The sequence below is a fragment of the Macaca fascicularis genome, chromosome 19 (assembly GCF_037993035.2).
Source record: "Macaca fascicularis isolate 582-1 chromosome 19, T2T-MFA8v1.1".
Taxonomy (NCBI): domain Eukaryota; kingdom Metazoa; phylum Chordata; class Mammalia; order Primates; family Cercopithecidae; genus Macaca; species Macaca fascicularis.
This window is the reverse complement of record NC_088393.1, coordinates 63,437,368-63,462,729: the sequence shown is the minus strand read 5'-3', so window position 1 is coordinate 63,462,729 and position 25,362 is coordinate 63,437,368. Positions and strand designations below refer to the sequence as shown.

The 25,362-nt window shown below is 55.7% G+C and overlaps 1 protein-coding gene across 1 annotated transcript; it reads right to left on the bottom strand.

The window, feature by feature from the left end:
- On the bottom strand, positions 1 to 25,362 carry SSC5D (scavenger receptor cysteine rich family member with 5 domains). The gene is made up of 14 exons (XM_005590404.5): positions 25,213 to 25,362; positions 24,349 to 24,375; positions 23,717 to 24,025; positions 23,383 to 23,496; positions 23,026 to 23,136; positions 22,355 to 22,663; positions 19,499 to 19,816; positions 18,635 to 18,808; positions 15,227 to 15,544; positions 13,027 to 13,623; positions 12,635 to 12,949; positions 12,237 to 12,404; positions 3,510 to 3,671; positions 1 to 1,795 (listed from the first exon to the last, which is right to left on the bottom strand). The coding sequence occupies exons 1-14, from the start codon at positions 25,235 to 25,237 to the stop codon at positions 78 to 80; spliced, it is 4,665 nt and encodes a 1,554-aa protein (XP_005590461.3). The 5' UTR covers positions 25,238 to 25,362; the 3' UTR covers positions 1 to 77.

Genomic DNA, 25,362 nt, shown 5'->3' with positions numbered 1-25,362 from the left:
TTTTTAATTAGGCACTTTGGTTTTTTTTGTTTTGTTTTGATCGGGAATGTCTTATGCCCCTCAAATCCTGGAGAGGGTCACACGTCTCCCCTCAGAGGCCTTTCTTCTTCCTCTGGGGTAGTGGTGGTTGGTGCAGGCATGCTGGTGGTCCAGGCCATCTCTACCACTCTCTTCACGGCCTCACCCAGCTGCCCCAGACCCCGGGCAGCCTCTACCAGCTGGGTCAGCCCCAGCAGCAGGGCTTGGCGCTCCTGCCGGTCCTGTTCCACGACCTGGGTCAGTCTCTGCAGCTGACCACCCACATCCCTCACGGCAGCCACCAGTTCCACCAGGGCAGGTGGCTCACAAGCCATGACCCTTACAGGTGGTGTTGGGGCCACACATGGACCATGGGGGCCTGGGCTCTGACCAGGGGTTGGCCCTAGGGTGAGGGGGTCAAGGGGAGGATGATCCAAGGGGTGGGCTATCAGGGAGAGGTGGGGGTCAGGAGACATAGTGAGGTCAGAGGCTGAGTGTGGGGTATGGGTGGGTGGAGGGGTTAGGTTGGGGCTCTGGCTTCTGGGTGGCTTGAAGTCCTCAGTGGACAGTGGGTCCATGCTTGTGGCTGTGGAGGACCTGGAGGGGCTGGACTCCAAGGCTGGAGAGGGCTCTAAGGTGGGCATCTGGGATGTGGAGGTGTGAGGGGCAGGTGCTGTGAAGGTCAACTGGGGGTGCAGACTGGGCTTGACTGTTGGTGCTAGAGTGGGAGAGGAGAGTTCTGTCCCCAAGGAGGTTGGAAGGGACTTAGTAGTGATGATAGGGGTTGAGGAAGAGTCAGGAGTTGTGGTGGGGTGAGGGGTCGTGGTGGGGTCAGGAGTTGTGGTGGGGTGAGGGGTCGTGGTGGGGTCAGGAGTCGTGATGGGGTGAGGGGTTGTGGTGGGGTGAGGGGTTGTGGTGGGGTGAGGGGTTGTGGTGGGGTAAGGAGTTGTGGGGTGAGGGATCATGGTGGGCTGCATGGTGGTGAAGGGTTGAAGGGTTGTGGTGGGGTCAGGAATCATGGTGGAGTGAGTGGTGGTGGTGGGATGAGGGGTTGTGGTGGGGTGAGGGGTTGTGGGGTGAGGGGTTGTGGTGGGCTGCATGGTGGTGAAGGGTTGAGGGGTTGTGGTAGGGTCAGGAATCATGGTGGAGTGAGTGATGGTAGTGGGTTGAGGGGTCGTGGTGGGGTGAGTGGTGGTAGGGAACTGAGGGGTCATAGTAGGGTTAGGGGTTGTGGTGTGGTCAGGGGTCATGGTGGGATCAGGGATAGTAGAGGGGTGAGGGCTTGGGGAGGGGGCTGGGGATCTGGAATATTCCGAGACTGTACTGGAGTATGGAGTTGTGTCCAAGTCTGGGGTTGTGTCAGATTCTGGGATCTGCTCTGAGGGAGGGGAAAGGCTGGTCACCTCCGACGCTGTAGAAGGGTCAGAGGTCAGCTCTTTGGGCAAGGTGGGTAAGGGCGTGGGCGAGGGCTCCGGGGTCAACGCTGGAACCACACTGGAGTCAGGGGTGGACAAAGCAAAGTCAGGGCTTGTCAGGATGAGGTCGGGGTTCGTCCGGGAGGTCGGGTCTGGGGTGGGTGGTGAAGTGTCCGGAGGGTCAGAGGTCGCCTCGGGCGTCAAGGCTGAGTGGGGCGTGAGCTCTGGACTGCAGTCAGAGGTCAGCGCTGGGCCTGGGGGTCCTGGAGAGGCGGAGGGACCTGGGGACGGGGTTGCGGGCGCTGTCCTGGTCGCAGCGGGCCGTGGTGGCCGGCGCTCGGGCCAGGGTTTCCTCGGGGAACCTGGAGGAGGAGGAAAGACAGACGGACGGTCTGAGGTCAGCCGGCTCCGCCCACTACGCGTCCCGCCCCGCCCCTCGAGGAGTCGACCAATGGAGAGGCGCAGAGCCTCGAGACGTCATGGGTCACCGGCAGACTTCACCCGGCCCTAGGGCCCCTCCTTCCTGCCTCCTCCGATGTCTCCAGGCGCCACCTGGTGTCCTCCGCTGCGGAGGGGCACGCGGGTCGAGGGAGTGGGTGCAGGAGGGTGAGGTGAGGGAGGGATGCGGGGGATGCTGGGGCGCGGGAGCTGGGGGAGTGCTCAGAAGCGTGCAGCATACGAGAGGATTCCGAGACAGCGGGGGACTGGGCGATGTGGGGAGCCGGGGAAGGCAGGGAGACCAAAGAGGCTCCGAAGGGTAATTTTAGTAATCAAAATACCTTTATGGAATTTTAAATTTTATTTTTATTTTTATTTTTATTTTTTTGAGACGGAGTCTTGCTCTGTCGCCCAGACTGGAGTGCAGTGGCGCGATCTCGGCTCACGGCAAGCTCCGCCTCCCGGGTTCACGCCATTCTCCTGCCTCAGCCTCCCGAGGAGCTGGGACTACAGGCGCCCGCCACCATGCCCGGCTAATTTTTTGTATATTTAGTAGAGACGGGGTTTCCGTGTTAGCCAGGATGGTCTCGATTTCCTGACCTCGTGATCCGCCCACCTCAGCCTCCCAAAGTGCTGTGATTACAGGCGTGAGCCACCGCGCCCGGCCTAATCATGCTTAACTTTACTAAATACTGCTGGACCGTCTTTATCAAACAGCTCTGTCCAGTGGGGTTGCCTGTCTCCCCACATCCTCACTCACACTTGATAATACCCACCTTTCTCATTCTCCTCCGTACTTGCCATTGTTTTAATTTGTATTTTCTGGTTCCTGGTGAGCGTGGGCATTTCTAAACACACTCAGCCATTTGGGCTTCCCTTTCGGGGAATCACTTGTTTGTATCTTTCCCTCTTTCTCATCTAGGGCTTCCTATCATTTTCCTATTTGTCGCAGTGACTTATGACTATCTAGGCTGGGGTTTCTCAACCTCGGTACTGTTGTCATGTAGGGCTGGGTGGTTCTTTGTTATGGAGAGATGTCCTGTGCATTGTGGGATGTTTAACACCATTCCTGGCCTCTACCGATGAGGTGCCCATGGGTGACCTCTCACTTCCTGCCATGACAATCCAAAATATCTTCAGATATTGTCAAATGCCCCTTGGGGGCAAAATCGACCCTAGTGGGTGACCAGTGGTCTAGATAATAACCCCTTGGTTCTGTTTTGTTATGTTTTGTTTTGTTTATGACAAGGTCTCGCTCTGGCACCCAGGCTGGAATGCAGTGGCATAACCACAGCCTGGAGCACCCAGGCTCAAGGGATCCTCCTGCCTCAGCCTCCCAAGCAGCTGGGACCACAGGTGCGTACCACCACACCCAGCTAATGTTCATATCTTGGGGGCTTCACCGTGTTGCCTAGGCTGGTCTCAAACTCCTGAGCTTAAGCAATCCTCCCAACTCGGTCTCCCAAAGTGCTGTGATTACAGGCGTGAGCCACCATGCTCAGCCGATAACCCCTTATTTAAGGATATATTTCTGCTGAGTCTTTCTGGGGTAAGGGTTCCACCAGGGAGTCTGGAATCTGTCTCTTTACCCCACGACACATACCGCCCCAGTCCCCTGACCCCAGCCACGTGCCTCACCTGTGTCTCCATGGACCCTCGGAGTTGGAGGACTGCCTGGGCTCCTGGTGGTGCCAGCCCCAAGAGTGGGTCCTAGTTTGCCTGCGGTGGGGGTCCCCTCAGCCAGGCCCCTTCCTGATGGTGTGTCCCACATCCAGGGAAGCTTGTAACCATCTTTGCCACCTAGAGAGATATGGGGAAGAGGATTGAGTCTTCAACTCCCCTGTGAGTTTGACTCCCCATCTCTCTCCTCCTGGGCCCAGCCCCAGTTCAGGCATCGTTCTGTCTCAACTGCACCACCACTGCAGCCCTCCCTGACCTTGTGGAGACCTTCTCCATTCAGCTGGGATGCTTCTGGTTACCAAGAACAGAAACTGTCACTAAACTAGCACATAAAATAAGGGCATTTGGGCCGGACGCAGTGGCTCAAGCCTGTAATCCCAGCAATTTGGGAGGCTGAGGCCGGCGGATCACTTGAGGTCAGGAGTTCAAGACCAGCCTGGCCAACAGGGAGAAACCCCGTCTCTACTAAATATACAAAAAATTAGCTGGGCGTGGTAGCACACGCCTGTAATCCCAGCTACTCGGGAGGCTGAGGCAGGAGAATCGCTTGAACTCGGGAGGCGGAGGTTGCAGTGAGCCAAGATTGTGCCATTGCACTCCAGCCTGGGCAACAGAGCGAGACACCATCTCAAAAAAAAAAAAAAAAAAGGAATTTGTTATTTTAATTCCCTGAGGCTCCTGCCCCAGGGGAAAAAAAATCATAATATCTTTATTAATTAACTGCCTGAAACATCTCTATAATACTATTTTTCCTATTTTTTTTTTTTTTGGCCGAATGCACTTAATCTCTACACAATAGCAATTTTATATAACATATAAATGTATTTTACATATATACATATATGTATGCCATTTTATTTAGGGAGAATAGAAAGATAATTCAGTCCCAGCTTGGTTGATAAAAAGCTTATATGAACAATAGCTTTCTTTTCTTTTCTTTTTTTTTTTTTGAGACAGAGTCTCACTCTGCCACCCAGGACGGAGTACAGTGGCGCAGTATCGGCTCACTGCAACCTCTGCCTCCCGGGGTCAAGTGATTCACCTTCCTCAGCCTCCCAAAGTGAGCTACAGGTGTGAGCCACTGTGCCCAGCCTCAATGACAGGTTTCTTGAGATATAATTCATATATCATGCAATTCATCAACCTAAAATGTGCAATTGGGTGGTTCTTCTTAGCATGGTCATAAGATTGTGTGGTCATTGCCACAATCAAAATTAAGAATATTTTCATCACCCGAACAAAACACTCCATACTCATTGCCCTGGTTGTTCTTATCTGAATCATCAAACCAACTTCCTCTGAGACCTTGGCCTCCCACACTGACCCTGGAGGCCTCTTAAAAACAGGCAGACACCCGCCCCTTTCCACCCTAAACCCTTCCAGGAGTCCCCACGGCCCACAGCATGAACCCCACAGACACCATCTTCCTTCATAACCAGCCCCTGCCAGCTTCTCCAGCATCGTCTCGTCCCACACAATGCTCTGCTCATGCTGGACCCTGACTTTGAGTGAGGAGGGCAGGTTTGCAGTGTTTAGGGGGACATGCCAGCTTCCCCAAGCAATTCCACAAGGAGGTGCTGAGAAATCCCTGCCCATGAGGCTCGGGATGTGGGTACAGGGAGTTCACGGCAGCCATATTTGTGACAGCAAAACACTTGGAACAACCACAACGCCCAGGCTTTTCGCACCTCCCAGCCTCTGCTCATGCTGCCGCCCCACCCCCCACCCCCCCCCGGAATTCCCTTCCTCTTCATTTCCTACCCAACTGAGCCCGTTAGGATGTTTTCTCATTCCAAACGCAAAACCAGGCTGAAGGGCAGTGTCCAAGACCTTGGGCAAGTTCACCGATGTCATCTTGAGCTCTGTGGCTAGCGATCCCAATCACAGAAATCCCTTGCTCTGCTACCCGCTAACACACTGCACGCTGATCGAACAAGGGTCACGTTTCACCCTGATGCCAGGCACAGCAGACATCTCAGTCATGCCTTTGTATTATTAACCATTCTTAATCAAATACCTTTCCATTTCTATTAGACACCTTAACAGGGTAGCTATAAAATCCTACCAGATAACCACACCCATTAGGAAACCTGAAAAACCATTAGTGGTAATGGCCGGGCATTGTGGCTCACGCCTGTAATCCCAGCACTTTGAGATGCTGAGGCAGGCACATCACCTGAGGTCGGGAGTTAAAGACCAGCCTGGCCAACATGGCGAAACCCTGTCTCTACAAAAAATACAGAAATTTGCTGGGCATGGTGTCGGGCACCTGTAATCCCAGCTGCTCAGGAGGCTGAGGTGGGAGAATCACCTGAACCCAGGAAGCAGAGGTTGCACTGAGCTGAGCTCACACCACTGCACTCCAGCCTGGACCACAGAGTGAGACTCCTTCTCAAAAACAAACAAGGAAACAAACATAAAAGCAAACCAAGAAAAAACAAAAACACCACCATTAGTGGTACTATTAATTTTTAAAAAATGCCGGGCGCTGTGACTCACGCCTGTAATCCCAGCACTTTGGGAGGCCGAGGCGGGCAGATCACAAGGTCAGGAGATCAAGACCACGGTGAAACCCCATCTCTACTAAAACTACAGAAAATTAGCCGGGCGTGGTGGCGGACGCCTGTAGTCCCAGCTACTCAGGAGGCTGAGGCCGGAGAATGGCGTGAACCCGGGGGGCGGAGCTTGCAGTGAGCCGAGATCGTGCCCCTGCACTCCAGCCTGGGGGACAGAGTGAGACTCCGTCTCAAAAAAAAAAACAACGAAAACAAAAAAGAAAAATTAGTCCAGGGGAAAAAACCCATTAGCAGTAAATCACTAAAGATGTATTTTCAGCTGGGCACGGTGGCTCACATCTGTAATCCCAGCCTTTTAGGAGGCTGAGACGGGCGGATCACGAGGTCAGGAGTTTGAGAATAGCCTGACCAACATGGTGAAACCCCGTCTCTACTAAACATACACTAGCCAGGCATGGTGGAACGTGCCTGTAATCCCAGCTACTCAGGAGGCTGAGGCAGGAAAATCACCTGAACCTGGGAGGTGGAGGTTGCAGTGAGCCAAGATCACGCCACTGCACTCCAGCCTGGGAAACAAGAACAAAATTCCATCAAAAAAAAAAAAAAGATGTATTTTCAAGATGCTGGGTTTTAGGAAGACTCCATTAAGAACACAAATCAGATATACCTAATGTGAATGACGAGTTAATGGGTGCAGCACACTAATATAGCACATGTATACATATGTAACAAACCTGCACGTTGTGCACATGTACCCTAGAACTTAAAGTATAATAATTAAAAAAAAAAAAAAAAAAAAAAAAGGAACACAAATCAAGCTGGGCACGGTGACTCACACCTGTAATCCCAGCATTTTGGGAAGCTGAGGCAGGTGGATCACTTGAGCCCAGGAGTTCAGAACCAGCCTGGCCAACATGTTGGCCAATTAAAATCAGAGAAACTTTCAAGCCACAGTGAGAGAGAAAAATACGAAGGCAGAGGAAAGGTCAGAGAGATGCAGTGTTGCTGGCTTTGATGATGGGGGATGAAGCCACAAGCCAAGGAGTGCAGGTGGCCTCTAGAAGCTGGAAAATGCACAGGAACAGATTCTCCCCTAGAGTCTTCCAAAGAGAACCATCCTGCTGACACCTTAACTGTGACTCGCTTAAGAGACTCGCTTAGCCCACTAAGCGAGTCTGACTTCTGACCTACAAAACTGCAAGATAGTAAGTCTGTGTTGTTTTAAACCACTAAATTTGTGGGGATGTGTTATGGCAGCAATGGAAATAGATACAGATCTTTCACAGAGCTTCAAGTCTAGCAGAGATGGATAACACCGATGCAAATTTCTGGCAATGCAAATTTCTCCCACCTTTTGCTCCTGTGAGAATTCATTTCTCCTTATGGTCTGCTGATGAAATAATACCATCTCCCCTGTGAGGTTTCCTTGATTTCCCTACTACAATCATCGCTCCTTCCCTGGAATCCTGCAGCTGTTGTTCGTTTTCAGCAAATAACCCTAACAAGCAATATTCTGCGGTTTTAAACGATTTCACACACATTCTGCTCATTGAATTGGGGCCTGAGGTCACCCAACTAGTTCTAATCCAGGTTGGAACCATGATTGGAACCCAGTAGGAGAGTCGGACTCCAGACTCGTGCTTCTGTTTTAGCATACACGGTTCCCAATCCAAAGAGCAAAACGTGTGAAATCACTTAAAACAGATTATAATCATGGCTCTTAAGTTAAACTTCTCTGAGCCTCACTTTTTTCTCCATCTGAAACACAGGTGTAGCAACAGTTCCTACCGCCTGCAGTTGGAGTCATGCATGCCCAGCACAGACCAAGTGAGCTGTTCTTCCCCCTTTCCAACAACCCTGGAGCCCCCTTTCTTTTCCCCAGAGAAAGAAATGGGTGGCCGGGCGCGGTGGCTCACACCTGTGACCTCAGCACTTTGGGAGGCCGAGGCGGGTGGATCACGAGGTCAGGGGTTTGAGACCAGCCTGGCCAACATGGTGAAATACTGTCTCTACTAAAAATACAAAAATTCGCCGGGCATGGTGGCAGACGCCTGTAGTCCCAGCTACTCGGGAGGCTGCGGCAGGAGAATCGTTTGAACCCAGGAGGTGGAGGTTGCAGTGAGCTGAGATCGCACCACTACACTCCAGCCTGGGTGACAGAGCTAGACTCCATCTCAATCAATCAATCAATCAGTAAATAAAATAAAATAAAATAAAATATACAATATAAATAAGAAACGGGGGCCAGGCGCGGTGGCTCACGCCTGTAATCCCAGCACTTTGGGAGGCTGAGGCGGGCGAATCACAAGGTCAGAAGATCGAGACCATCCTGGCTAACATGGTGAAACCCCGTCTCTACTAAAAACACAAAAAAATTAGCAGGGTGTGGTGGCGGGCGCCTGTAGTCCCAGCTACTCGGGAGGCTGAGGCAGGAGAATGGCGTGAACCCGGGAGGCGGAGCTTGTGGTGAGCTGAGATTGGGCCACTGCACTCCAGCCTGGGTGACAGAGCGAGACTCTGTCTCAAAAAAAAAAAAAAAAAAGAAAAGAAAAAAGAAAAAAGAAACGGGGACTCAAAGAGACGAAGTCACTTTTTCAACGTTACATTGCTCCTGAAGCTAAGAATCCCTGCCTGCCGTGTCTCCCACCCCACCGTGCACACACCTCCAAACCTTCTTATTGACAAGGTTGCATACATGGCTGTCTTTTCATTTCCCCGGCGCAGTTTGTAATTCTGCATTTCTTTCTTTGTTTCTTTCTTTTTGAGACGGAGTCTCGCTCTGTCGCCCAGGCTGGAGTGCAGTGGCGCGATCTCGGCTCACTGCAAGCTCCGCCTCCCGGGTTCACGCCATTCTCCGGCCTCAGCCTCCCAAGTAGCTGGGACTACAGGCGCCCGCCACCACGCCCGGCTAATTTTCTGTAGTTTTAGTAGAGACGGGTTTCACCGTGTTAGCCAGGATGGTCTCGATCCTCTGACCTCGTCATCCGCCCGCCTCGGCCTCCCAAAGTGCTGGGATTACAGGTGTGAGCCACTGCGCCCGGCCAATTCTGCATTTATTTCTGCTCACGGGCTGGCTGCCTCCCTCCCCTATGGGAGGAGGGGTACCGAGGCCGGACCCGCTGGCTCCGCAGCTACCGCGCCCGGCACGTGCCCGCCTCCACCACCAGGGGGCGCTATGGGCCTGGGAGGCGCTGCAACCCTGGCAGTCCTTGAACGAGAAGCATCACCTCTCGGAGCTCCCGCTTCCGGCTCTGGAAACGGAATGATAGCTCTAGCTCACAACTGGAGCCCACTAACCCCCAAGTCACGGCGCCTCCAGGGCCTGCTTCCTCCCTCCCTTTCCCCACCGCAAGGCCCGCTTCTTAGGGCCTGGTTGCCCTTCGCTCAGCTATTATTACCGCTGGCCGATGTGCCAGCTGGCCAATCAGGAGGCGCAGCGCGCCTGTGACGTCACGAGGTGCGAGGCAGATAAACGCCTGCCTCTCCCAGCCCTCCATTCCCGGACCCTCCGCGCGTGCGCATGCGTGCTGAGCGCCAGAAGAAAAAGGCGGGAAAGCACGCGTGCGGCGAGACTCTCCTACCGCAGCGGGAGGCTTGGGCCCCTCAGGAGGGCACAGGTACGGGGCGCGGGCGACAGAGGCAGAAGCCCGGGCAGTCCCTGATGGCGTGCAGGACGGGAGAGTGGAATGGAGGGAGAAGACGGAGAAACAGCGACCGCGGCGGGCACAGAGGGAGGGCAGAAACGCTGCCCCTTAGGTGGGGAGTGAAACCTCCCATGAGGGAAAGGCGAGGGCGGCGCGGACGGTGAGAAACGGACAGAGGAGCGCGCGGGAGACAGAAACGGAGAGAAGGGGGCCGACCGTGAGAGAAACGACGGGGAGAGAGAAGAGCACGCGGGAGACTGGGGGGAAAGCACGGGAGATGGAGACTGAGAAAACAACGGTAAGAGACAAAGGAAAAGATACCACAGCCCTGGGCCTGGGGAGGAAACGCAGTGAGAAATGGAGATGATGAGAGTGTGAGGCGATCATGGAAAAACTGACCGTGAAAAATGGAGTGAGAAGCAGGTGGCGAAGCGGAGAACTGAAAGTGAAAGACAAGAAGACAGAGGATAGAGAAACAGGTTGGGCCCTGCTCCCGCCTGCAATTCCAGCACTTTGGGAGGCCGCAGCGAGCCGATGACTTGAGCCCAGGAGTTTGAGACCAGTCTGGGCAACACAGTGAGAACCCATCTCTACAAAATATTTAAAAATCAGGCTGGGAGCGGTGGCTCACGCCTGTAATCCCAGCACTTTGGGAGGCTGAGGGGGGCAGATCACGAGGTCAGGAGTTTGAGACCAGTCTGGCCAACATGGTGAAACCCATCTCTACTAAAAATACAAAAAATTAGCTGGGCATGGTGGCACGTGCCTGTAATCCCAGCTACTCAGGAGGCTGAGGCAGGAGAATCGCTTGAACCCGGGAGGCGGAGGTTGCAGTCACCTGAGACCACGCCACTGCACTCCAGCCTGAGCAACAGAGCAAGACTCCATCTCAAAAAAAAAAAAAAAAATTAGCCAGGCATGGTGGTGTGCATCTGTAATCCCAGCTATTCAGGACACTGAGGTGGGAGGATCACCTGAGCCTGGGAGTTCAAGGCTGCAGTGAGCTAAGATCACACCATTGCACTTCAGCCTGGGCAACAGAGCAAGACCCTGTCTCAAAAAAAGAGAAATTTACCATGAAAAATGGAGGGAGAAACAGAGGTGGTAAAGGTGAGATCTGAAAGAAAAGAGAAAGGCTGACGGGGAAAGACATAAATTGACCAGGAAAAACTAGGCGAGAAACAGAAATGATGAGAGTGTGAGACTGATAATGAAAGAAAAAGACAGAAGGACAAGGCAGAAAAAAATAAAGAGAAACTGACCACGAAAACTGGAGTGAGAAATAGGTAATGAGGGTGAGAAATTGAAAAAGAAAGACATAGGGAAAAAGAAATGACGGGAATATGAAACTGACAACGAAAGAAAAAAATGAGAAAGATGGTGATAGAGCAAGAGAAATGACCATGGAAAAAAAAATACGGCATAAAGATGAGCGTGAGAAATTGAAAATGAAAGGAAAAAAGAAACTGGCATAGAGAAGAAAAGATAGAGAAATTGACCATGGAAAATGGAGTGAGGCCAGGCATGGTGGTTCACGCCTATAAGCCCAGCACTTTGGAAGAGCGAGACAGGAGGATTGTCTGAGCTCAGGAGTTTGAGACCAGCCTGGGCAACATAGTGAGCCTGTCTCTACGAAAAATAAAAATGAGCCGGGTGTGGTGGCGCGCATCTGTAGTCCCAAATTCTCAGGAGGCTGAGGCAGGAGGATCGCTTGGGCCCGGGCAGTCAAGACTGCAGTGAGCCGAGATCACACCACTGCACTCCATCCTGGGCAACACAGAGATAGAGATGACGAGGGTGAGAAATGGATAATGAAAGAAAAGAGACCAATAGCAAGTGAGAAACAGGAGCAGAGATGGATTCAGAGGGACCCGGAGAGATGGGGATACAAGGAAGACAGGCAAAGAAAAATGCAGAACAATGTGGTGGCAGCAATGTGGGGGCCAAAGCAGGGCAAGGTCCCAAATGTGGTCCCAGGTGTGGAAGGAGTTGCAACAGCAAGACAGAGGCCACAGAGCAGAGGGGGACGGAGCTGTGTCCCTGGAGGCTGATTCTGCAGGCCGGAGGGAGGGGATGGCCAGGGTAGGGAGAGAAGCAGCACTCTAAGAGTCCCCACCTCTGTCTGAGCCATACCAGACCTGGACCAGAGCATGAGCTTCAAGAATGGGTAAGGTTTCGCTTGCTTTGGGGGAGCTGGGGTGGGGACGATTATGTGATGACAGAGTGGCCCTTGGTTGTGGGTTTGACTGAGGGGCCCAGGCTCTCGTGTGGTTTACAGGAGGGCCATGGACTCAGGATTGCTGAGCTTAGCCTGATCTCTTAGATGGTGTCCTCGGCTCTCGAGAAGTGTCACCATTGAGCCCAAGGAGATAATGCGTTTAGAGTCTCAGGAGCTGAGGAAAACCTTTCTGGGGTGCCCTGAGACCTCAGCGAGCTCACTGAGAAGGGTCTTTCTGGAAACCCTGCAGGGAAGCAAATGGAGGTTTATGGAGGCCCCCCATGGCCACCCCAATCACGCCCCTCACCTGTGTCTGGCAGGCGCCTTGTTGCTGGAGAGGAGATCCCCGTGCGCCTGGTGGTGCCCCAGGGGAGAGTGTGTCCGGGTACCCGTGCCGTGGTGGTCCCCTTGGCCAGGTCCTCTGTTGAGGTGGGGTCCCAGGTCCAGGGGGGATAATCATCATAGTCTGTGTAGCCTTTGGAGAAATTGGGGCAATGGTTGACCCCATCCTCTTTCTCAGAGGTCCTTGTTGCTGCTCCTCCCTCCCCTTTTGGAATCTTCTGGAGCAACTCTGGGATCTCTCCACCCCAACCCCTCAAGCCCAGTTCTTTAGAGTCTACCATGGTGCGGTCACCTGGCCCCACCTTGACTCCATTCTCCTGACCACCCCCCGTAACCCCCTCCACCGCCGCCATGCCCTGGTACCAGTGCAGGTGAGCCCCACATCTTCCTCGTGGTCACAGTTGTGCTTCCCCCATGCCCCCGAGGGGCAGTCGCTCAGTGAGGCCTCGCTTCCCTTGCAGCCCATGTCATCCAGCCAGATGGGCCCAGTCCCAGGGCCGTAATGGGTTTTGCCTACTCGAGGCCGGACCTTTCCACAGCCCAGTTCCCAGCAGGCCACAGTGGCGTCCCGCAGGTCCCAGTTGTCATCACACACTGTTCCCCAGCGTCCGGCATGCCACACTTCCAGCCGGCCGGCACAGCGGTTGGGCCCATCGGCCAGACGAACCCGGAACAGGCCTGCGTGGAAGGCCCTGAGGTTAGGAGGGAGGGTCAGCCTCTCCCATTCTCTCCCCACACCCCTCATGGCCACTCACCTGATTCCCCGGTGGTGCTAGCACTGGGAGAGGGGGCCGGGTCTTTGGGTGACTCTGGAGACCCTTCTGGTATCTCAGCAGATGGCTCCAGGGAGGCCTGAGGGATTCTCTTGATAGTGGCCTCAGAGGTCATTTCTTGGGGGCCTTGAGTGGTCAGCATTGCCGTGGTCTTAGTGGTCCGTTCTCGGGGTGCCTGAGGGGTCAGCGTGGCAGTGGTGTGAGAGGTCCATCTCCGGGGGTCCTCCGTGGTCGGCCTTCTGGTAAACTCAGCAGTGGGTCTTCGGGAAGCCTCAGTGGTCAGGGCTGTAGTGGTCTGTGAGGTTAGGTCTGGGGGGCTTTGGGCCCTGGAGTGCTTTGTGGTTGGCGTCAGTGGAGGTTGAGTGGTTGGTCTCTTTGCATATTTTGTCACCCACTTCTTAGTACTCTTAGGCATTTTCCCTGGGGCCTTCGTGGTTGTTTTCTCCAGAACACTGGCAGTCACACTTGCAGAGGGCTTGGTGGCCAGCTCTCCCGGGAGCCAGGCATCCCGATCTCTCCCCAGTCCAGGAATCCAGCTCCAGCTGAAGGGGTCTGAGATGGAGTCCAGGCCTGGGGGCCCTGGAAGGTGTGTGGGGCAGGAAGAGAAGACAGAAACACCATGATGATAAGATCATCTACCCAGACCCCTCCTCTCCAGTGACTTACCCAGTTCCCATTCATTCATCATTCATTCATTTATTGTCACAAATCAAGCACCTCCTATGAGCCACACACTATGTTAGACCCTTGGGGAGCCTGTGGTAAGCCAAACCTGACGCCGCCCCCTGCCTTCTTGGCATGTACAATCTGGACATGACTGACTCCCTCACCCCTTCACACCTGACCCCCCCTCCATCTCCTCAGCTTCTGCTCTGAGTCAGGGCCTCATTTCCTGGACCTTCTGATGGGTTTCCCTACCTCCTGTCAGTTCTTACCACCAGAGGGGTACCCAGGTCCGACAGGCCACTCCTGAACTCAGAATCCTTCTGTGGTGCCCCCATGGCCCTCAGGAAGAGGGGGACAGAGGGAAGAGCCATAGCTTCCAGCAGAGGTGATACCTCCATCCTTTGAGGCACCACTCTCCATCTTCCATCCTTCTGATTAGCACACGTGTGCAGTAAAGGATTAACCTTGCCCAAAGAAAGGTTTAGCCCTTTCCCCGGCTCCTGGGAGATGGCTTCGAAGCCTTTGGAACACCTTGCCTGATAAGAGATTGTTTCCCTGGGGGACTTGGGCCATGCTGGATCACCTGTGCTAACGGTGTGATTTATGATCAGCCACATGTACGTGGCCGAGCCCCCATGAACACTCTGGACGCCACGGCTCGGGGGAACTTCCCTAGTTGGCGGTTCCTCATGTGTGTTGTCCCACTTTGTTGCTGGGGTAATGAAGTGCTGTCTGCACAGCTCCACTGGGACAGGACAGTTGGAAGCTCACACCTGCTCTCTCCTGAGCCCTGCCTCAGGCGCCTCTTCCCTTGGCTGATTTTAATCTGTATCCTTTCACTGTGATAAACGATAACCCTGAGTGTAACAGATTCTTTGGTTCTATGAGATCTTCTAGCAAATTATCGACTCTGAGAGTGGTCTTGGTGACCCCAAACTATAACGAGTCACACAGGTTTGCAATGATTTGTTAGAGTAGTTCTTTCTCCCCATGAGCTGTGAGCTATTCAAAGACCAAGACCATGTTCATTCCATTCATGAGCCCAGCATGAGGACCCTGCGCCTAGCTCAGCCTCTGCCATGTAATAGCAGGCATTGCCTGAGTTTATGTTAACTGGCTCTCGCTTTGGCTTCTCTCCATCTCCCAGTGCCCTGCCTGCTTCCTTTCATCTTAGGAAAGCTAAAGCTTCCTTCTTAGTGGGAGATTTCCTTGATTCCTGGAAGGAAAAGGAAGCAGCAGCTTCTCTGAGTGGGAATCCCAGGTCTACCAGTCAGTTGTTGCTGTGTGATCTTGAGCAAGTTACCTAACCTCTCTGTGCCTCAGCTTATTTATCAGTAAAATGGGCATAACACATACCACCCTAGACTTATTATGTGATTTCAATGTGGTCATATGTGCAAAAACACCCAGCACAGGGCTGGGGCTTAGGAAGCGCTCAATGTTAGTGCCCATGTTAGTTACTGTTCCCCCTCCAGGAAGCCCTCCTGGAGTCAACAGATAGCTAGGGCCTCCTTACCAGTGCAGGTGACCCCAACATCCTCATTGTGGGCACAGTTGTGCTTTCCCCAGGGAGCAGCAGGGCAGTCGGACAGCGAAGCCTCGGTCCCCACACAGGCCACATCATCTAGCCAGATGGGACCCGCACCCCAGCCAAAGCGGCCAGCAGCAGGGTCTGGCTGCCGAGGTCCACCACAGCCCAGCTCCCGGCAGACCACGACTGAGTCCCGCATGTCCCAGCTATCGTCACACACGGTCCCCCAGCGCTGGTCATGCCACACCTCCAGTCGACCTGAGCACTTGCTGGGCCCAGCCACCAGGCGCAGCTGGGGGGACCCTGGGGTAGAAGAGACCCAAAGAATTAAGAGTCAGGGAAGCCACCCAGCCTCCTGACTCTTCATCTACCTTTCCCTCCCTCCATCTTCCTTTCCATGCATCCATCCGTTCATCCATCTAGGCCTCCCCTCCATTCAACCATCCTTTCCTCCAGGCAGCAAATATTTAATGAAGCCTTTTTTGTGCCATTTTCTGCATTAGGCACGAGGGATGATGAGCCAGGCAGAGTTTGGAGGATCTTCAAAAAGCTACACATCGAATTACCATATAATCTAGAAAGTCTATAGTAGGGATATACCCAAAATAAACTGAAAACAGGTATTCAGACAGACACCGGTATGTGAATGTTCATAGCAGCACCATTCACAGTAGCCAAATAGTAGTGGTTGTACAACATTTTGAATGTATAAATACCACTTGAGTTGTATACTTAAACTGGTTAACTTTATATTACATGAATTTCACCTCAATTAAAATAAAAGTCTTTTTCCCTGCAATTGTTCACCACCCTTAATTTTCTCTCATTATTATTGGTTTAATAAGGGTTTTTTTTTCTTCTTTTTTAGATTTTATTTTCCTAACCACTAGACCACCAGGGATAATAAGGTGTTTTGTTGTTGTTTATGAGTCAGGCACAGCCTCTGCTTTGAAAAACTCTCGGTCTTTAGAAAAGGTAGTATGCACACACTTCATTGCAACTCAGCGAGCTAAAGGGAGTAGTGGAAGTACCAAAAAGGCAAGGCAGACACACAACGAGGAGAAGGTGAGAAAAATTCTGCCTGGGGAAGCTGGAGAAGCCTTCTCAGAGGAAGTCCTTTAAAAGACAGGAAGCAGCAGGCCAGGCACGGTGGCTCACGCCTGTAATTCCAGCAACTGTGGGAGGCTGAGGCAGGCAGATCACCTGAGATCAGGAGGTCGAGACCAGCCTGGCCAACGTGGAGAAACTCTGTCTCTACTAAAAATACAAAAATTAGCCAGGCATGGGCCAGGCGCGGTGGCTCACGCCTGTAATCCCAGCTACTCAGGAGGCTGAGGCAGGAGAATCACTTGAACCTGGGAGGCAGAGGTTGCAGTGAGCAACCACTACACTCCAGCCTTGGTGACAGAGTGAGACCCTGTTTTTTTTTTTTTTTTTTTAAAAAAAAGGCTGGTAAAAATGGTAAATTTTATGTCATGTATGTTTTATCACAATTTTTTTAAAAGAATGTGAGCCCTGGAACAAGCGTTTTTGCTTGAATCCTGGCTCTCCCATTTCTCAGCTGCGCTGCCTCATCTGTAACATGAAGACCTGTCAATGCCCACACCGCAGTGGCTGCGAGCGTCACCTGGACTGAGACATGGAGAGAACTGGGAACAGCATCAGTGACCAGGAGCCAGCGCATGCTCGATCAGTGTTAGCTGACATTATTATTCAGGAAAAGGGGAAAGAGGCCTCTGGGAATGGTGACCATGGTGAAAACAAGTTGCTGCTTTTGTTCGGCCTTTTCCCGTCTTGAGGAGACAGCTGTGTTAACCACGCCTTCTTATTTTCTGTATTTCTGATGCTTTGACATCTTGGAGCATTCCTGATCCTGAGGGACTGCCCCTCCCAGGGTTAGCTAATTCCTAGAGATGGTAAACGGCTTGAGCATGCCTTCTGTGTGCAAACCACCCTCTCCACGGGGCTCTCACACCCTGGGCCACTCTGCACCTGTCCTCACTGCTGCAGGGCCAGGTACCAGCCGACTGAGGACAACGCTTCTGAGCCACCCCCACCCCCCACCGAAATTCTTCAAAACAGCCAATTCTAAGCCTGCTTGCCCTGTCTCACCTATTCCTTCCTGCAAAAAACACAAGAAAGACCCCTGCACCTGGCCGGGCATGGTGGCTCACGCCTCTAATCCCAGCACTTCGGGAGGCCAAGACAGGAGGATCACTTGAGGCCAGGAATTTGAGACCAACCTGGACAATAGTGAGGACCTGTCTCTACAGAAAAAAAAAACTTAGCTGGGCACGGTGGCATGCAGCTGTAGTCTTAGTTACCCAGGAGGCGGAGGTGGGAGGATCACTTGAGCCCAGGCGTTTGAGGCTGCAGGGAGCTGTGACTATACCACCGCACTCCAGCCTGGGCAACCAAGTGAGACCCTGTCTCTAAATAAATATATAGATAAAGATTCCTGCCATGCCTCCCTCTCACTCCCTCTACCTCCTGCCTGGCCCTGGTGCTTCCCTGTGTGACCCCGTGTGGCACGCCGTTCTCTCGAGAACCGTGAGTCACAATCTTTTTAGTGGCTGTCATCTCCTGATCTCCTGGCCTCACCGCACCTGGGTAATAATAACACCTATATTTTAAAACAACAGTCCTTTCAATACTCATGACAGAGGCCAGGCGCGGTGGCTCACACCTCCAATCCCAGCACTTTGGGAGGCCGAGGTGGGCAGACGGTTTGAGCTCAGGAGTTCGAGACCAGCCTGGGCAACATGGCAAAACCCCATCTCTGCAAAAAATACAAAAAATTAGTAGTCCCAGCTACTCAGGAAGCTGAGGTGGGAGGATTACTTGAGCTTGCAGGTTGAGGCTTCAGTGAGCCATGATCATACCACTGCACTCCAGCCTGAGTGACAGAATGAAATCCTATCTCAAAAAAAGAAAAGAAAACAAAACAAAACAAAAACTGGTGGAAAGGAGGCAGGCAGAGCCATTGATCATATTTGCTAAAGAACTAGAGACTCTGGAAAGTAAAGGTAATGTTTGAGCAGGGCTGTTCCTTCAAGCTGGCCCAAGTACCCCATGATGGATCCTACAGCCACACCGTGCAGCTTGGGAATAGAGCAGACCCAGCCCACCATCCTTTCTCTTATCGAGGACTGGTTACAGAATTTTGGGGGCTCAGTCAATGATGAAAGTCAGGACCCCTTGTTCAAAAATTATCACACGCTTCCAGACATGACAGCAGAGCATTGAACCCAGCTCAATGTCCTGGGTGAGGCCCCTGTGCTCCTCTTCTCCACCTTTCTCTTTGCAAGAGGCCCCCCATAAGACAGTCTCAGAGCTGAGAGAAGAAAACAGAAGGAAGGACCTTGTTTTCTTGGGGAGCATGGAGGGACTCACCGGCTTCCGGTCCGGGCTCCCAAAGGACAGTAGGGGAGGCTGGAGGAGTTGAAACGCCTGCCGTCCCCGGAGCCTGGCTCGTCATGGTGGACGGGGGCCTGGAGGCAGCCTCCCTGGGCGTGGAGTTGTTGCTGTCCATGGGGGCCGTGGGAGGGACATAGCCCAGGGGCATGCCTGTGGAGCAGGGGATAAGTGATTGCCACCCACACACACCATCCGGGAGCTGGAGCCGGCATCCCCACCTCCCGCATCATCCTTCTTCAGTCCTCTCAGCGGCACGCGGGGATCTCTTCCTGCCGAACCTCCTCCCTAGACACAGCCCACGCTTTCCACGTCCCTGACCTGGGGAGAGGGGGTGTGAATGGGGGGCAAGAGAGCAGAGAGAGCAGAGGGCATGGTAGCTTAGGGGTGACAGAGAAGCGGGAGGTGACTTTATGCAGAGTAGAAGGCTGGCGTCCGCCAGGGGCCAGGAGGCAGGGCCAGCCAGGGCTGCCACAGGGCTGAGGTTCATCCTCAGCGATGTTTCCATTTGGGGCTGGATTGTTCTTGGCTGCGGGGGCGTCCTGTGCACTGCGGGATGTTGAGCAACACCCCTGGCCTCCAACCCCTGGATGCCAGGAGCACCCCCACCCCCAGCTGTGACCATCAAAAATGTTTCCAACACTGTCCAATGTCCCCTTGGGGGCAAAGCCACCCCCAGCTGAGAACCACTGACGCAGGGTGAGGATTCAGAGGGGAATAAGATGGGGGAGTGGAAAGTCCAGACAAAGGGCAGGAAGGGCGTGTAGGGACCCCCCCCATCTTGCCCCTCTGCTCCAAGCACCACCACGCCCACCTCCCAGTCCTCCACCACAGCCCCCTCACCGTCACACACGGCCCCGGCGTCCTCGCGGTGGTGACAGTCATGCTGGCCCCAGGGCCGAGCTGGGCAGAATCGTAAGGCCGTCTCGTTTCCCCGACACCGAAGGTCGTCCAGGACGATGGGTCCAGACCCCTCCCCAAAGAAGGCACCCCCAGGGGCGGCCAGCGCCCCCCCGCAGCCCAGCTCCCGGCAGGCCACAGCGGCATCTCGCAGGTCCCAGGCGTCATCACACACGGACCCCCAGCGCCCCCCGTGCCAGACCTCCAGGCGGCCAGCGCACCCGTGGGGGCCATCGGCCAGGCGCAGCCGAGGTGCTGGGCCTGGATAGTGGGAGAGGGAACACAGGGCCAGGAAACAAGGGACTAAGTTATGCTCGGGCAGGCTGCAACCCCAAGATGACTCTGGGAAGCAAATATTCCATCTTCACTATCCAAATGAGGAAAAGGATCCAAGACAGGAAGTCATTGGCCCAGAGTCCAGCTCGGGCGCATCCCCCATGTCCCTCGCCTCGGGGTGGTGGGGGTTGGGGATGCTGGGAGCTCTGGCTCTGGTCCCCTGGATCCACCCCCCATTCCTGGCCCCCAGATCCTAGAGAGCGGGATTTCCAAGTCTCAGCACCACTGGCACTGGGTATCCTCCTTTATCATGGGGCCTGTCCTGTGCCGCATCCTCTACCCACCGCATGCCAGTAGCAACCCCTCCCCTAACTGTGACAGCCAAAAACGTCTCCAGACATTGCCTCATGTCCTTTGGGGAGGAAGGGGATGAGAAAGCCCTCACTCCCTTGCCAGTTGAGAGCCACTAGTCTAGATACTAACCTCTTGCTGGCCTTGGGGTGCATAGGGTACACTTCATTTTTTTATTTTTGAGGGGAGGGGATCTGGGTCACCCAGGCTGGAGTGCAATGGTGCAATCTTGGCTCACTGCAGCCTCGACCTCCTGGACCCAAGTGATCCTTCCCACCTCAGCCTCTCCCAAGTAGCTGGGACTACAGGCATGCGCCACCATGCCCTGCCATATATATATATATATACACACACACACATATATACACACACACACATATATATGGCGCATATAGATATATATATATATGGGAAAGAGTTTCACTATGTTGCCCAGACTGGTCTTGAACTCCTGGCCTCAAGAAATCCTCCCAAAGCACGTGGGTTACAGGTGTGAACCTGTAACCATGCCTGGCTCTTAGGGTACATTTCTGTTGAGGTAAGAGTTGAGTCATCATTGGAGGATTCTGGAGTCCCTCTCTCTGTCCCCCAACGTGGGGGGTGTGGAATCGCCCCCAGTCACTGTTCTAGAGAAGAGCACAGAGCTAAGGAGGGTTCTAACACACCTGTCTGCTTTTCCTCATCTGCAGGCAGGGAAGGGGAGCGTCTCCCTCCCGGGGTTGCCATGAGAATTAAATCAGATGCTGGCAAAGCTCCCAGCTTCACCGGGCACCTTAGTTCATTCGTTTCCTCGCTTGGCACCTTCACCCTCGCCTCTCTGGAGCCTTAACTTCCCTCCAATGAACTCTGCCCCGAAGGTCCCACTTCTGCCCCCACAGCTTGTACACTAGGCACACGAAGGCACCACCCCCGCCCCGCACAAGCCTTCTCTGCCCCTCACTCCCACTCTGACCTCCGTGTCCTGGTCTCCATCCCCACCACGTCCCTACGGCCGAGTGTGTGGTGGGAGAGGCGTGGGGGCGTGGGCCTATACAGACCCAGAAGGGTCAGCGGCTGGGGCTGGGGCTTGCTAGGCACATGGGTCTTGGGCCATTTACATCACCACTCTGAGCCTCGGCCCCACATCTGTGAAGAGAGGGATGAGAATCCACCCCGTTGGGGCTGCCGGAGGCTCAGAGCGGCCCCAGGTAACGTGCACAGCGCACGGCCCAGCACACAGCAGGGACTTGAGTCAGCCTCCTTCTCTCTTCTCTTCCCCCTGGACACCCACTGACGTCAGCGTTTCCCACCCCTCCTGGGCAGGCACCCAGCTTTGCCTGTACTTCCCCCCTCCCAGCGCTGATGAAACGCCAGGTGGGTGCCCTCCGCCTGCCGGCCTCCTACAGTCAATGGACCGCAAAGTGCAGCAGGGCGGGGACTGGCCTTTCTCCTGTGGTTTCCAGGCCCTGCCATGGTGCTGTGTAAAGATTTGTGGAAGGAAAGAAAGGAAAGAGAAAGGGAAACAGGGAAGAAGGGAGGAGATGAGGGAGGGAGCCCCTGAGCTCTCACCTAACACCCCGCCGACAGCCATTTCTGGGTTCTAGCCCAGGTCCAAGGGGGATGGGAGAGGGGAGGGACCCCTGGGAGACAGCTAGACCCTGTGCTGAGGGGGCGTGTATGAGGGGAGGTAGAGGCTCACCCGTGGGGGTCCCCACCCTGCCTCAGTCTCCCTCCCTCCTTCCCACCAGCTCGCTTGAGGACGGGGGAGGAGCAGAGGTTGGCCACAGAGACAAGGGCTCTCCGAGAGGGACCCTGCCGTGGCCAGCCCCGTGGCAGAGGGCAGGCAGGGCTTCCTGCACTCCAGGACTTGGCTCAAGCCTGAGGCAGGCATTCCTAGCTCCATCGCTCCTTCAGGAAAACTGAGGCTTAAACAAACTGTCACTGGCCTAGGGCCTGGGACAGGGCTGAGCGCTAGCCCAAGCCTCAAGCCTTCTCCTCCCGTTCCTGGCAAGGAGAACAGCAGGAGCTGCAGGAGGAGGGGCTGGAGAGCGTGGCCAGTGGGCGCTGGACAGGCAGAGAGCAGGCGGGCAGGAGGCAGAGCTGGGAGCAGGCCCTCTGCAGCTTCCTGGAGGGGGAAGAGGGAGCCGGGGTCTGCGGAAGGTGGGAGGGGGCCAGGCCCCAGCCCCGACGTACCAGTGCAGACCAGCCCGGCATCCTCGCTGTGGTCACAGTTGCTCCGGCCCCAGGGGCTTCGGGGGCAGTCTCGGAGGGCCTGTTCTCCTCCTCCACAGCCCACGTCGTCCATCCACACGGGCCCTGCACCAGGCCCGAATCTGGCACCCCCGGGGGCCGCCAGCGCCCCCCCACAGCCCAGTTCCCGGCAGGCCACAGCGGCGTCACGCAGGTCCCAGCCATCATCACACACGGTGCCCCATCGCCCGCCGTGCCAGACCTCCAGGCGGCCAGCGCACCTGTGGGGACCAGACACCAGGCGCAGCCGCTCTGTGGGGTGAGCAGGGAGGGGAGGGTGTGGCCAGTGAGAAATGATTCAAACACCCCTTCCTCGATTTCCACCCAGGGGAAACAGGCCTCAGGGAGCGGTGGCCTGAGATCTGCCCGCCAGCAGCCCGTTAAGAGGTGAGTCCACAACCTGAGTGGGCCAGGACACCTGGGCCTCCTGACAGGGCAGGAAGAAAAGGGGAGACCAGGCCTGACCGTCTAAATCTCCAGGGCAGGGACACGGTGAACACTGGGATCCTTCCAGGGCCCCGGTTAAGGAGAGGGCACCCACGGGTCCTGCTTATCTGGGCCCTGGGCCTCACAGCATCCAGGCTGGGGGTCGGGGGAGCCTGCAGGGAGCTTACCTTGGCGGGGGGCTCCAGTTGTCAGCAGAGGGGCCCGGGTGGACTTGGCCTGCTTGGGCCGGGGGCTCTTCTTTCGGGAGGCATTCTGGGGGTTCCCAGCGAGGCGGGGGCCTGGGAGGGGAGACAGCCAGGGGTCAGGAGCTGAGCCCCTCATCCTTCCTCCCATCTGGGGGCCAGGCCTCTGTCTCTGAGGGTCTGAAGTGATGGAGGATTCCCTGGGCTATGAAGGAGACGGGGTGGGGCGGAGAGGCGGGCAGTGTGTCCCCTGGGGGTTCTTAGTGCAGAGGTCCCTCTCCCCTTGGCGGGAGCAGGAGGGTGCACTGCGTGGGGGTGGGCAGGGCAGTCCCCTGGGCTCACCGTGTGTCACCGGGGGCTCCTCCGTGCTGGGGCTCAGCTCCACCGACAGCCCTGGCCAGGGAGCCCCATCCAGGGGAGACGTTGAATCGTCCCTGGAGTTAGCCACACGCTGACCTGCGGCGGGGGAGGCGGGGACATAAGCTATGAGGAGAGTAGGGGAATCCAGGTCACTTGGGTCCCTGGAAGAGGAAGTGAGACTCCTGGCTTTGGAGGGGATGGGAGGATGAGTGTCTCTGGACTGCTGCACACTCAGACTTTCTGGGGCTAAGGACTTGGGATTCCTGGGACATCTCCAAAGGAAATCCCCGTGAAGGAGCAGCCAGGGTGTCCTCACCTGCACAGACGACGCCCGCGTCCTCCTCGTGGGAGCAGATGTGGGCCTTCCAGCCCCGGTGGTGGCAGAGGCCCAGCTGCCCTTCGTTGCCCCGGCAAGCCAGCTCGCTGAGCCACACGGGCCCTGCCCCCTCCCCGAAGAAGGCCCCTCCGGGGGCGGCCAGCGCCCCTCCGCAGCCCAGCTGCCGGCAGGCCACAGCGGCGTCACGCAGGTCCCAGCCATCATCACACACGGTGCCCCAGCGCCCGCCGTGCCAGACCTCCAGGCGGCCAGCGCACCCATGGGGGCCATCGGCCAGGCGCAGGCGCTCTGAGGGTTGGAGGAATGACTGTGACTGGGGAGGGGCATCCTTGGGGTCCCAGGGCCAGGGTGACTGGGGGCAGGGGGCCATCCTGCGGGTACTGTCGGTAGGCCAGTGGCCCTGCTCACTGGCCCCTGGGTCCAGACTCCTGGGTGCTCAGAGAGATGCGGCCAGACACCTGGGGGATCCCAGCACAGAGCAGGGGCCAAGGTCGCAGTGGAATTCGGGTGGGCCAGGGACCCAGTGGGGTTGAGGCCAGGCCTGGACGGGCAGAAGGGGGAGTCCTGGCGCTGGGTGGAGGGGGGGAGATGGGAGGAGTCTGGGCACTTACCAACAGCCTGGATCCCCACCAGTGCCGCTGGAAGGGAGGGCAGAGGGTGGGGCAGAGTGAGGGGCAGGGCGGGAGTGGCCCTTTCTCCAGCGCAGGCCCCTCATCTTGAATACCCCAACACACACACACACACACACACACGTGCACACACACGCACACACACACGCACACACAGAGTCCTCACACACGCGTGCACGCACACACACGCACACATGCACGCGCGCACACACGCGCACACACGCGTACGCGCACACACACAGTCCTCACGCACGTGCGCACACACGCGCACGCACACACACGCGCGCACACAGTCCTCACACGCGCGTGCACACACACGCATACGCGCACACACACGCACACACACGCGTGCACACACACGCGCGCATGCACACACACGCACACACGCACACAGAGTCCTCACACACGCGCGTGCGCACACACGCACACACACAGAGTCCTCATACCTCTGAACCAGAAACCCCGCTGCTGGGAGGCAGGACTCTGGACAGAGGGGCGGGCTGAGGCACAGGTCTCTGAGGCGGGTGGGGCTGCCGATGCCGGGTCCCTGAAGTCAGGGCTGGGGACCCCGGCTTTGGTACTCTCACATGGGCTTGGCTAAAGGTCAGGTGTCCGGGACATCCCCTGCAGGGTCAGGGCTGGGGGGCGGGCAGGGGGCAGGTCCCTTGGGCTTCTGGGCTCGCAGAAGGCTGAGCAGATCAGGCGGGGATCCTTAGAAGGGATGTCAGGGTGTGCAGGAGCACCAGGGACCAGTCCCGGAAGTTTGAATCTCTAAACTGGATAAGCTAAGGGGTCAGAGGTGGGGGCCTAGGCCCCCTGAGTCCCCAAGGAGAATGGATCACTCACCAAGGAGGCAGGCCAAGACCCTCATGGTTGCAGCCAGGGCAGGGGATGGGGTGAAAGGGGAAGGAGAGCGGGAGAGAAGAGGAGGAGGCAGCTGGGGAGAGAGGGAGGGAGGGAAGCGCCTGCCGGAGGCGCCCAGGCCCGAGGAGAAGC

Excerpts from the sequence above, each read along its gene's own strand:
- SSC5D (XM_005590404.5), bottom strand. The coding sequence starts at position 25,237 with ATGAGGGTCTTGGCCTGCCTCCTTG. Across the intron at positions 24,376-25,212 it reads GGTCTTGGCCTGCCTCCTTG|CGGCACTGGTGGGGATCCAG; the intron begins GTGAGTGATCCA and ends CCTCCCTTCCAG. Across the intron at positions 12,405-12,634 it reads TGTGGGGCTCACCTGCACTG|GCTACACAGACTATGATGAT; the intron begins GTACCAGGGCAT and ends ATTTCTCCAAAG.